Here is a 13315-nt window from a genome sequence, read left to right as displayed (position 1 = left end):
ACTGACTGGTGAGGAGAGAGTTTTAAGATCTTAAAGACAGCGAGAGACAGAGAGGGTCTGAGATGCTGCAGCACATACTTATTAAGCTACTATAGGATTGACAGGAGGAAGAGTCAAGCAGACAGATACAGGTAACTACTTCCTCATACCAACAGGATTTAATGAAGCGGATCAGAGTTACACTGCAGTGCCTGAACAGGCTGTCTGCATCCGAACTCAGCTTAGTGGTATTTACTTGTTTAGCTAGTTTTATTTGAGTTTAAAATCACACTTTAAAATTTTGGGCAATGCCAGTGCTTGAGAAATTTGTTTTTAGGCAGGTACATGGAAACTAGAACAGCTGGGTATTTAAATACAATTTGACTAAAATTTGCTTAACCAGAGAAACCTTTTTAAAAAACTAAAATAAATGTATCAAGAATTCTGGACAAGGTTAATTGTACATTTATAAAGAGAAATGTGGTGCAGCTCAGGTCTTCAGATAACAGCATCCAGCCAGGTGTGTGACTCTGTTACCAATACATGTGTGTATTTTGAAATAATTAAAATCACAATATTAATCACTCAGCGCTGTACACGATCTCTGATTTGTCTCACAATCCCTCTTGCTAGCCTCAAATCCCCAAGAAGGGCTTTTACTGCTCAGCTGACCCATATTGAATGAATAAAAACACCTTCACCAAAGATGCACCTAACCTTTACTGAAGCTACTGGTTTTGTTATTTGATACTTTCTAAAAGACGCCATAAAAGAGTCACAATAAAAAGAGTAATTTTATTTTCCATCATTAAATTAAAAAAAAAATTAAAATAAAATTAAATGATTCCTGCCTTTCTTTCTCCCATGCTACAGGATCTCTGCTGACTCAAAAAAGCAGTTCAAAATAATCTGCAGGCAAGGCTGGACAGAAAGGAGAGGAACTCCCAGTACTGGCAGTATAACATTTCACTACAGTGTTCAGAGCAGCTCTCCATGCAATTCAATGGCAACCGTGGGGGATTTGCAATCCTAGATCACTTCTGTAGGTCAACCGTTATTCTATAATGTTGCCAGGAAGCGACAAACTGTTGTGTGATTGTTTCCAACGATTCAGCTCCCTTCCCACCCCCACTCTGAGAGTCTAGGAGCATATGATAAAGGTTTGCTGAACACTGGTTAACCATGTAGCGTGCAACAGACAGGTGGACACAATCAGCACAGAAGGGTCCCCATTTTTATATGAAAACCCTCTTCAATGCTGTAACAGCAATCCCCATTCATTAAGTATAGTAGTGCCTATTAGACCGGCTATTCATTAGCTCGCTTTGGTGGTTAGAATCGGGTGTGCTGATACTTGTTCCCGTAATTGTTTTTAAGAAGTATTTAAAATCAGCAGGTATTAAAACTAATTCATTCATTAAACAAACATGGACTCAGTACAGCAGTAAAAATGCCAGCACCTCAGAAGAGAGGAAAATGTGCTTTTAAAACACTCAATGAGAAGTTAAACATCATTGATTGGTACTCAATTGTAACAGTGAGGGAAGGACAGCTTCTCTTGTTTTGAAATCAACACATTAAATGACTGGAGCTATTCCACTGCAGTAAACTTCAACAAGCATGGACACGTTTAAATGGAACACTTTAATATATGGTAATAAACCTGACTTTCTTGAATAAAGGTACAGTATTAGTTAATGAATGAATGGTTCATTGACTGCAAGCCAAGCACAAAGGATAAGATTTACACAGTGAAATAAGTAATCTAGCCGAGGCACAGATAAGTAAATAAATGGGCGCGGCACGTTGAACTGCAATAATCTTGATGGAATTTAAATACAGAAGAAAAAGTAGTAGTATCTTCAAAAGGACACAATGTACAGTGGATACGAACTATGCAAATGTGTGCATCAGTAATATACTGTACTTCCTCAACAATCAAGTTTGAGGAGTCTTTTCAGAAGCAACGTTAGTTCGAATAGTTAGGAAGCACGGCAAATATTGATCTAAACAGAATTAACAAATGTAAACCTCACAGGACATTAAACTAATGTTAAGGAATTAAATATTAGGAGAATGACTAGGATAAATATACGCCATCATGTTTCACTGACCATCTTCTTCCCAACACAGGGATGGAAATAAGACTCCTATTGCATTGAAGTTTCACCCATTCCCGGTTTTACTAGGAGCTTGATTGCCACAGTGTCTAAGTAACAAGCTCATGTGCACCTTATTGAACGCGCAGTAAAACACAACGGATCAAACCGCGATGCGATCAGCGTCTTATTTACCTACAACCCACGAAAAACAAAGCGCTACAAGCGGGCTCAAGGCTTATATAGTCAGGTCCAAGACCTGGGTATCAGTTTAGTTTTCATGCAAATATTCAGATGATGCTTAAGCACAAAGGTCAGTAAATAAAACATTCATTTAACTGTTTTAACAGTTAATAGTTATAAAATATCTCTGTATCATAAAATCAGCGACGCCTCTCGGGAGGTCATTATCCAGTCATCTCATTTGCGGGATAGTTCTCGGTTGGCAGTGAAGATTAAGGACCTGCTGTTATAAAAGGTTCCCTTATTAATTACAGCAAAGTGTAATAAGGCATCATAAAAACCATAGGCAAGCACTGTAAAAGCCCAGAGAGGTATAGTAAAGCATATTAAACTTGGTAAACAATGGTAGACTACGGTAAATGCATGGTATAATCATGTAGAAAGCATGGGAAAACTGCAGAATTACCATGCAAAAATACCACGGTTTTTAGAGGAACAATATTAAGGAACTGGATTTTACACAATTCTATGTTTAATACTTCCCACTTTTGCTGAACTTTTGACCCTCATTACTACAGCAAAAACCTGGCCTACTGATACTGGAGAAATGAACTCGCTTCCTCTCAACTGAATAGATCTAGTAAGCTTGCACCTTTTCAATGTCTATTGTCAATGTCAGCACTTTCAGCTTATTAATCATTTCTGATTGAGTGGGGCAGAGATCCTGGGATCCAAAGTGAACAATAGGAAAGCATCATGTATGATTGACACCTGTTTCATTTGCTGTGATTTTCCTCAGCTTGGAAATCTCTGTCTCGGCTGCATTTGGTCAGCTGCAGGTCAGAAGAATAGAATACATTGAAAATGATTGCATTGAGTAGCAGAGACCCTGCAACTCGGTGCACAATTAACAGGTTTCATGATGTTTCAATAAAGAACCTGAGTCAAATCAAAAATAAAAACGTTACTCTTGGAAAGTGAGTTTTTTATTACAGTATTTTGTGAGCCCCTGAAAAATAAAAAAAAAGTTGAAAAGGAGCAAATGTAAAAATCTAAATTGGGACACACATATACATGCATCCCCTGCAGGTGCACAGAATACAGATTGATGGGCATGGAGAAGGAACTGCTCCCTCACTCTCTTCTAAATGAGAAAAAGATGATTAGTTAACTGTTCAGAGCCAAGTCTGAAAACTGAATTGCTTGACTAGGGCAGCCCCAGTCAGCTGGCACTTTGAAGATCTGGGAGATGACAGTTTCAGCAATACATGTATTGACTTTTCAGGTTGTTCCCAAGACAGTAATATTTAATTAAGCAGCAGCTCCAGTGGCAGGCGTAGAAGCCGAACACTGAGAACACCCTTCATTCATTTCATTGTCGCGGGAGAAGCGGACGACATAATTACACAAGCTGGAAATTGTTTCCACGTCTACGTCTTTAGGGACTTTACAACAGGCACAGATGTGTGAAATATGATCATTTTTATAGCCTTCTTGTAATGATTTCCCAACACTCTGAATTAGGATGAGCTGGTCAGGCTTCGCAGCGGCTCTGGGTAAAGAGATGGTAGGATTGAGAGGGCACTCAAAAAAGAAGCAACCAGCAACCCTTTCCCAGGCTTGCCTTGTTATTATCCCCATTTTAAATGATATATATATTTTTTTTCATGCCGCAGTGGTGTAGTCAATAGCCTTTACGCTCTCTGTGCAAAGTGAAGAAGCTGTGTTTTTTTGACAGATATTGATGTGTACATGTCTGGGACCTGGGGGAGGGGGCCGGGGTCATGGTGTTCCAGTGATGAACCGCAATCAAATACTTATGTGCACAACCCTGCTAGTAATCAGAACAGCCAAGGATGTCTCAGCTCATTACTCTGCCTCAATCCATACATTAGAAAGTTTAACTTTAAACTTTTCATTTTTGCATAGAGTACTACTGTATAAATGTGTCCAGCCCCATTACTTGTTCTATTGAAACCTCTTTAGCTCCAGTGTTCTACCTCTTTCATCTTTTAATCTGGTAACAGCCAAGTGAACAGCACTGCACACCCATTGCTCACATGGAGTCCATTACTGTAGATCACTGTGAACTACAGTAAAGGACTCCATGTGATCTAAACCAGATTACATAAGTTAAGTGGAATATATTTAAAACTTTATTTTATCCTGCATCCCCTAGTTGCAGGAACAGGTCTTAAATACACCAGAATTTAAGACTCCCATTGCATATCAGTTTGAGCATTTAAAACTTTAAGTGTGGGTTTAATCAGACACACCACGGACCTTTTCATTCTGGCTGCTGTATTTATTAAATTGGAGCCACTGAGACCGAGCAACAGGCCATTCTGCCCATGGAAGCTTGTCCGGTTCCAAGCAGCTGATTGATCTTACAGCTTTGTTGAGCTGGATCTTAAAGGATCCAAGTGATTCTGCCTCAACGTTACCAGATAGCCCATTCCATACCCCTCACCACACTCTGAGTGAAGAAGTGTCTCCTTCCCTCTGTTTTAAGTCTATCTCCACTTAATTTCACAAGTGTGTCCTCTGGTGCTGGTTTATGTCCTGCACTTAAAGCAATGGTTTGGGTTAACTCTGTCAAGTCTTTAAGAATCAAGTCACTCTTGATTCTTCTTCATTCCAGGCTAAATAGATCCAATGGAACAAACTTAACATTAGGACAGATTTTAAAACCGATCCTCACTTGTGTTAAAATGTGTGCAATGCACATATCTAATCCGGATCAATGCAACTTTGTTCCAGATCTTGATTTTTATGTGTTTCAAGATATGAAAGAGCTGCTGTGTTTATTAGTACCTAGTCAAGCAAGAAATAAACCGATAACTCCTGTTACAAATCACAGAAGAGAGTGAGACTTGGAACTTCACTATCCCCGAGAATCGCAGTTCTTTTGTCACACAAAAACACAAAGCTTGTCAACTGTCTATTCAAATTGTTATTTACAAACCCCTGTCCCCAGCCAATGAGTTGAAAGCAACCTACAGTATGAAGTGTCACAGCAGCTCTTCCATTAGGCATGCTAAATTCAACAAGATATAATTATGCATTATAGAAATGAATCATTCAGTAGTGTACTTGTGTCTTGCATGCTTCAGTTTACAGTAGGTTGAACGCCACACCAAGTGTTGCGAAACACCGGGTCCTGTAATCCTTTTCCTCAACGGCCAACTGCTGCACAATTGCAGTTTTTGTTTTTGTCTGTAAGGCGTCTTGTAAACAATCTGAGGAATTGACACATTACTACAGCCCATAATAATAAAATAAAGGACCAAAGTGCCAAACAGCATTTCTAACTGCCTTTGTCCTGATTAGGAAATAGTTTTGGAACAAAAACAATGCATCCCTGGGGGCATGTTGGCATGGAAAAGGCATCGCCAATGTGAATGGTTTGTGAATATGAAGTTAAACAGATAGGCCTATGTGAAATAGCATGGGATCTGTAACACTTGCACTCCAAGCAGTTTGTGTAACACTGAAAACACGAAGTCTGCATCTCAAAAGGTTTATGATTCATGACCAGCTGAACAAGTGCTACAGGTTTAACAGGGTATCAAGGGATGCTTAACACATGCTTAATCAATGTGTGGCATGCACACACCTCAGCCTTTAAGACTAAAGCAACACAGCAAGGTGCAATCATTAAAATGGAAAAGTCAATATCAAATCAGCTTGCTACTTTTCTTGTTTGTTATCTATCTATCTATCTATCTATCCATCCACACACACACACATATACATGTACATATACATAAACAAAAGACAGCCAGACAGCTGCTGTCAATAAATCTACCCCTCCTTCCCATCCCACTGCTGGAATTCCTGAGTCACAGTCCCACCCACCACTGGGTCAATGTCCCTCCAGGAATGCTGAATGGTACAGGATACCTGTTTTGCCTTGCCTGTCTGCGTCACAAATTATAACTCAGCAGAGGCCACGCCCAGTGAAGGGGTTGCATGTCGCTGCCAAAGAGATATATATATATATAGTTCCTTTTCATTATATACTGTAGAGAAATAGAGGTGAGGTTTGCATCGTTTGTATTTTGATACAAGACCAAAAGCGCTGCATACTGTAGCTCATTGTAGTTCACCAAATAGTTCTTAAATGAGGAGTAACTGGTTTATAGTTAGTAGGAATACATACTTTCAATCAGGTTTTGTATTGTAATCGTCCATCATTAAATGAGCATTTGATCTCATTAAAGCGTCATTCAAAAGCAGCCCACCCGGACCATCACATACATCTGCACACATTGTATCGTTACCTGCATATTGTGATACAGACTGTTACACCCTTAATATTCAGTAATACTAGCTCTTAAAACCCACATTGCTAGTAACAAAACATTTGAGAAGTATTGATATATGGATCTATGGTAGGCCAGTGGAGTGTGCATTAAACTGTGGGCTCGTTATACCGTGCAGAGCGAGGTCAAAAAAGGGTTAACAACCCAAACCAAGATGTCCATCTAAACACTCAACATAAATTCTGCGGTGCCTGTGTGATTTACTGACCCCTTGATTAACTCCACTAAACAGCAAGTTGTCTGTGATTGAGCTGGCCTTGCTAAATGAACTGTGAATCCATGAAGACAATGCGGGGGCTGTACTGAGGCTGCGATACCCTCAGAAAGCACTGCTGGGAAATTTTTCACTTTATAGTAAAATAAATATCTAATTAAAGAAAGGAGAGAAACATTTTTGTATAGCAGAAGGTGTCTTATTTATTTCACACGGCATGTATGCATTGGCATCCTTTCTTTTGATGCCATTAATTATGAATTTTGTTATATGAATGAATACGAACAGTCATTTCTGCAACTGAACACATTGCAAGCAGAGTGTTTGAATTTTGTCCCAGCGCTGTTTGCTGAAAACAGATTGAAAAGACAGGGCTGTATGGGATGAAAAAAAAAAAAAAAATTAATCAAATTCAATGATGCTGCAAACAGGGCTAAATATAAAAGGAAAACAGGGATCGTACCAATTTTATTAAAATGGATAAAAAGCAGAGCTAATGTTACAATAACTAACGACCAAGAAAAGAGGAAGAATTTGTTAGAATGAACTGAAACGTATTGAAATCCCATGGAACTGAATCTCGTTGCATGTATTATGAAAAAGCATGAGCCAGAGTGAAAGTCCCCTCACTGTTAAAACCCAACTGAAGCTGTTCTGCTTTCTCATGGAATAAATGACAACTGCAAGAATGTGCAACTGTACTACAATGGAAAGACAAACCCATTGTACTGCGATTAAGAGGGAAATAAAGCACATTTTGCTTAACTTCATTTTGGCACATCTAGTTTAATATGCTTCATATAATTATACAACGCTACAGTAAGTCTCCTATCTACGCTTTTCTTTAGAATCCAGATATGTTTTTTCAATGTCTTGGCACAGAAACTTTTTGTACCTTATAGAGCGCCAATAAAGATTGTAATTTATATTATATATATATATATATATATATATATATATATATATATATATATACACATACATATACACACACACACACATATACATATATATACTTTTTTTTTATATTGTAACCGAAGAGTATAGTGTCAATTTTAATATTGCAGCAACGCGTTCAATGTCAAGTGGCTAGCACGTGGCAATTCATGTGATTATTTGTTTATTTAGCAGACGCCTTTATCAAAGGCGACTTACATAGACCAGGGTGTGTGAACTATGCATCAGCTGCAGAGTCACTTACAATTACGTCTCACCCAAAAGAAGGAGCACAAGGAGGTTAAGTTACTTGCTCAGGGTCACACAATGAGTTGGTGGCCGAAGTGGGATTTGAACCGGGGACCTCCTGGTTACAAGCCCTTTTCTTTAACCACTGGACCACACAGCCTCCTGGTAATTATGCACAGGATTATGGTATGCATTGGTTATATAGTGTTAATTATACAGGTGCGCCATCATTTGGATCACGTGAAGAGTTTGTCTATTTGTGTTAAAACCAAACTATCCAATGCATACCATAATCCTGTGCATAATTAGCAGGAGTTGAAAAGGTTAATGCATTCAGTGCATATCAAATGTGGAAAAGATGACACAGCAGTTCACCTATATCTGCTCCAGTCCCCTATCTCTCACTGTGTCTCTCTCCAATACTAATGGCATTCCGGGTCCATAAAATCAATCAGCCCTCGAGGAGTCTCAATTCTGCTGACTGCGTCTCTTCAAATATTTCAGTTGGTTTTATTTTAGCGTTAACCTGTCAGGCTTGGAAATTAGCTGCAGCTAAAAGCAATCAATGGTGTGGCGGACAGGTTGGTTTGCAATTTTAACACCTTTTCCAAATATTTTAATTCGTCCAATATACAGAGACGAAGACTCATTAAAAGGCTGAATTTTTATAGTCCCGATTTCATTGACTTCAAGGTTAATAGATCTTTGATATTATACACAAACGCCTATAAAAGCGAGAGCCTGGCAGGTATTTTTATCAGCAACATGAGAAGCCCTCAGTATGACTGTTCGCCATTCATATATTAAAATAATTTTAAAAAATGCTAAACAAAAAGCTCAGCAGAAACAAATCATCTAAACAGTACTTTATCCTGCTTAAACCCCTGCTGAGATACAGTATCTCAACTGACACCATTTCCTTCCCCTAGTATTTCATGCTGTACGTCTCAACCTGAACAGACTGGTTCCACCAGGCACTGCATATTAATCATACCAGGTACAATCGAGCAGCGAGCTTCCATCCCCAAGGCACAGTACAGCACTGTATACAGTACAAGGGCGTCTCTGTTCAGTCTATTTACTTTTCAGCCTAATTGTTTTCTAAGGGTTTTAAACCCACATTGCTTACAGTCCCAAACTGCACAGCACACAAACTAGCCTCCGAGTTCAATTTAATTTATGTCAACACTCTACCAAGTACCAAAATAACAAAAACTATGATATGCAATTAATGCTGGCTCTGTATAAAATGAATATTCGTTCATTCTTTTATCGCATGTAGTTATTTTTGCTTTTTAAAGCATGCTGTGAATAATAAAAAAGTAGCTTTAAGTAGAAACTTGAAGTTGTTTTTCTGTCTTGTTTCAGAAAGCTGCATACCTGCAGGGGGGAGCTGGGGCTCGTGATGAGTGCACATCTGCCTTCTGAACGCAGGCCATGGAGTCGTCTGACTGGGTGATGGGCGAAGGAGACAGTGGGATTGGCCTGGACAGAAACAGAAGCTATGTTAGTGAAACACAGGACCACACAGGGCTATAAGCACCTTAACATCTTACTATGTTTATGAACCATTTAAATAAAAAAAATACAAACAGTAAATGTTACCGATAAATAGGTGATGATAGCCATGTTATTACATTGTAATTACCAAAAATCCACACAACTGTAATTATATGGTACTGTAATAGGCTTGTGAACAGCATGATTGTGCTACCTGATGTAATTAAATGTTAGCACAGTCCATTCCCATGTTACTACAAACTTCTTCCACCTGTAATTACCAAGCAAGAATTGGAAACTAGAACCCAGTTCTAACCAAGTTACTAAATGGTTGCGTACACCCTGTAATCTGTAATCTAAAGTGGTACCAAATAACGAATGTGTGGTGCAATTCATGCATGCATGGCAATGCAGTATGTAGCACAATTAATAATGTATAATATACACAGATTATAAAGACATTCAACTATGAAAAACACTCTGCACTGGAAAATATTCATTAAGATACACAAAAAAATAAAAAAAATGATGACAATATAATCACAAACAGACTAAACACCCTGTCAGCGATCGGATTTCAAAAGCGCAAGCTTGTTAAAGTACACAAGTGTATGGTGTTCCCTGCAGGTAAACAGACAGGAGAGAGCGTTTTGTAAGGTCCAGATTCACCTGGGTGGAGGAGCTGAGCTGTAAATGGTAACCCTACACCACTCACTGCTGCTCCCATTACTAGTACTACTGATCTCAACTATTACAGCAAGGGAGACTGCAGCCAGGCTCAGATTCCAGTCACTTAAAAGTAACTGGCACGTTCACCATCTGCTAAACGTTACCTGCAGCTCACATTGGATGCCACACTTCAGTAACATGTACATTCCCTGCCAAGGATATAGCTTTACATGAGTCAGCAGTGCAGGTCTGTGACTGGCAACTGTACTGTATGGTACATTCCCAGTATATGGCAAAACTTATTCCAAGAATACACCCATGCAAAGTTAAATCGAATCCACATTAGGTAAACGGTTCTGAAGAATGTAGCCATATTTAGATTCAGATGCACTCAAGAACTGGTCATAAGGAATGCCCAAACTCATCTTCAACAAGCATTCACCAGCGTGCCAAGTTAACACCAGTTTTATTTCTCCAATGTTGATGTAAAAAAGCTTCAAATCAGTAACTCAGGCTTTACACGTACAGTACCTTAGTTTATTCTTGCTAGCTGCTCTGCTTCCCTGACATGGAGTCTGGAGAGAACCCTGCAGAACATCCATGTAATATCCCTTATAAAAGTATACCATAGTAAAAGCATAGCAAAGTGTAATTAAACACAGTTAAAGCATGATAAAGTAAGCACTGTAAAAAATTGCTCGGTACCGTAAAGCATATTTATAAACATGGCAATCCAGGGTAAACAATGGGAAATGCATACAGTAGTAAATCCAATGGAAATAAAATGGGGGGGGGGGGGGGGGGGGGGGGGGGGGGGGACTGCTAAATTACCATGCAAAAATACAGTTGGTAAACTTTAATAAGGTATACAACAGCAGAAGCCCTGGCCCCCTGTATCTCTCAGCACTATGTTATTGAGCACAGTTAAGGTACTGCAGTACAGCACAAAAGCAAGACGAGACGAATTCCCCTTTTTCTGCTCCAATTCCCCCTCCCCCTCCCCAGCATCCGACCTGCCAAACTGCACTAATGTATAATTTCATTCCAGCCTGTGCAATTGTGTAATGCACTCTCATCCCTCCCACACACAGAGTCTGACAAGATCTACAGTCAACATTCACGTCTTCCTTTTATATTTTTTATATAGGAGAGCTGTCATAGAATCGGAAGCCGAATATAAGGACTATTGAGAGGCGTGTTGGTCAGAGAGCGCCAATATGATACGCATCACGATATGCCGGTCACAACACACTGTATGAGGAGAAATAAGACTGTCAATTATCATTATTGATGGGACTAAAACTTTAAAGCGATAGGAGGGAGCATGCATTCAGCACTAACACTAAATAGCATAGTCGTCATTCATATAGTATGGTGAACAGCAAGTACTGTAGCTAACCACTGTACTGTAATGGTTTTGGTCATGTAACAAAACACACTCATGTAAAATGTAAAAAAGTACCTAATTATTCTAGAGTTGTTAGTACACTAAATGAAAGACTAAAGTATATTATAATACTTTGGCCACAATGTCATTTTAAAGCTTGTCTCAAGAGCACTCTAACGAAACAGAATGAATGAACCCAGGCCATTGCTGTAAGGGTTCAAGCAAACCTCTTGGTCAATGCGAACTGGAAAGACCCTGTTAATCTTTAGATCTTCGAGTTCTGACACACACGTTTAAATGACAGGGTGTTGCCCGAGCCTGGTTGTGTGCATGTACTTTTCTGTCTGATAAACTTGCTTTCTAAGATGAAATGCAGTTTAATTTCAATAGTGCTGTATCTCTAAAGCCTGGTATAACAGACACTGAAATAAAGATCTTGTACAAACTTGTACCTGGAGCTGCCCACGCAATCAATGATCCTCATCAAATAAATCCAAATAAAATCACCATCGAACTGGACTTCAAGAACAAGCCAGCATGAAAGCCTAGAGGAATCACACTCCACTGGAAATAGGAAACCCAAACTGACTGCTGTGTAACTGTCTATATTATACAGTACACTCATACAGGATGTGGGATACTGGTGCATGGGTTCATCCCCCAAAGACCACTTCTGCCATTCCCAGCTGCACATATTGCCTAGGCAGCATTACTGATACTTTAGATAACTGGGTATGAAATCCAGCAGAATCATCATCTCTGGTCCCTATGCTGTTGCGCAGAAATTTCTGTTGTGTGCTTTCAAGCTCATGTAAAACCTATAAGAAACTAAGTCAGGTATGCAGTTGAAAGCACTAGCCGAAATGTTTGCCTTCTGCAGAGTACACTGAAAAAGGCACTTCCACTTGTTTGCTTGACTTTGTTTCACCAGCTTCCCTTTCACAGGCAGGCAGGCGAGTTGAAGCCTCCCACTGCTGCTGCAGTCCAGACAGTTCAGGTCAGCAGGTACAGTTTCACTACCACAGCTGAAGCAACCCCCTTGTAACACTTAGTTTGAAGAAGATTAGGAGGGATATCTTTCCCCCGGTGCTCCCTTTCACAGCAGCTCGGTAGTGGGAAACAAAAGGTGAGGAATCAGTGGGATATGGAAAGAGCATCTGTCTCTCTCCATCTAAAACGAAAACAAGAGGAGGAGATTTCCCAGTGGGTTCCTTACTCCTTGCAGCTCTGCCAAAAGAAAAAAAAAAAATACATGCCACCATGGTCCCAGAAGAAGTCATGCCCTTGGCAGTACTGCATGTATTTGATGCCTACTGTCTGTAACACCTTAATGCACCAGCAATTACAAAATGAATACTTTCTGGCTGCTGAACACTATCGCGATTGTTTTTTTAGGTCCTGCTGTAAGAAATATGGTATTCTGTTTTCACAGTGTTTGCCAGGCAGAGTTGAAAGATCATGTTGTCATGTGATTTGAATGGAATGAAGGCCCTGGTCAGTGCAGGTGCAGTACACGGGACGTCCAGCCCAGCTCACAGCCAGGTAAAAGAAAGATCATTCACAGAACCCAGAACCTCCAAAATATTTTAAAACCTATATGAAAAATATTTCCTGATCACAGACTGAACTGTCGATTTCATCAGACACGACCCCTGGCACGCTCCACTGAGAAGGTAACCTCGCCTGTTTGTCTCAACTGCTTTGCGCAGGTAACCACAGCAACGTCACAGCCAGCCCATATTGCCCACAGATCCTGATTGCACTGATTAGAGCT

The 13315-nt window shown here is 39.7% G+C and overlaps 1 protein-coding gene across 2 annotated transcripts in view; it reads right to left on the bottom strand.

The window, feature by feature from the left end:
- Positions 1–13315, bottom strand: part of LOC117417734 (calcium uniporter protein, mitochondrial-like) — a 53536-nt gene that overhangs the window by 25597 nt on the left and 14624 nt on the right. For both annotated transcript variants that reach the window (XM_034030016.3, XM_058985175.1), the window contains exon 2: positions 9366–9470. In XM_034030016.3, coding sequence (XP_033885907.1) covers positions 9366–9470 — 105 coding nt within the window. The remainder of the gene's footprint in view (positions 1–9365; positions 9471–13315) is intronic.

Source organism: Acipenser ruthenus, chromosome 13 (genome assembly GCF_902713425.1).
Source record: "Acipenser ruthenus chromosome 13, fAciRut3.2 maternal haplotype, whole genome shotgun sequence".
NCBI classification, from domain to species: Eukaryota; Metazoa; Chordata; class Actinopteri; order Acipenseriformes; family Acipenseridae; genus Acipenser; species Acipenser ruthenus.
This window is presented reverse-complemented; position numbering and strand designations above follow the sequence as displayed.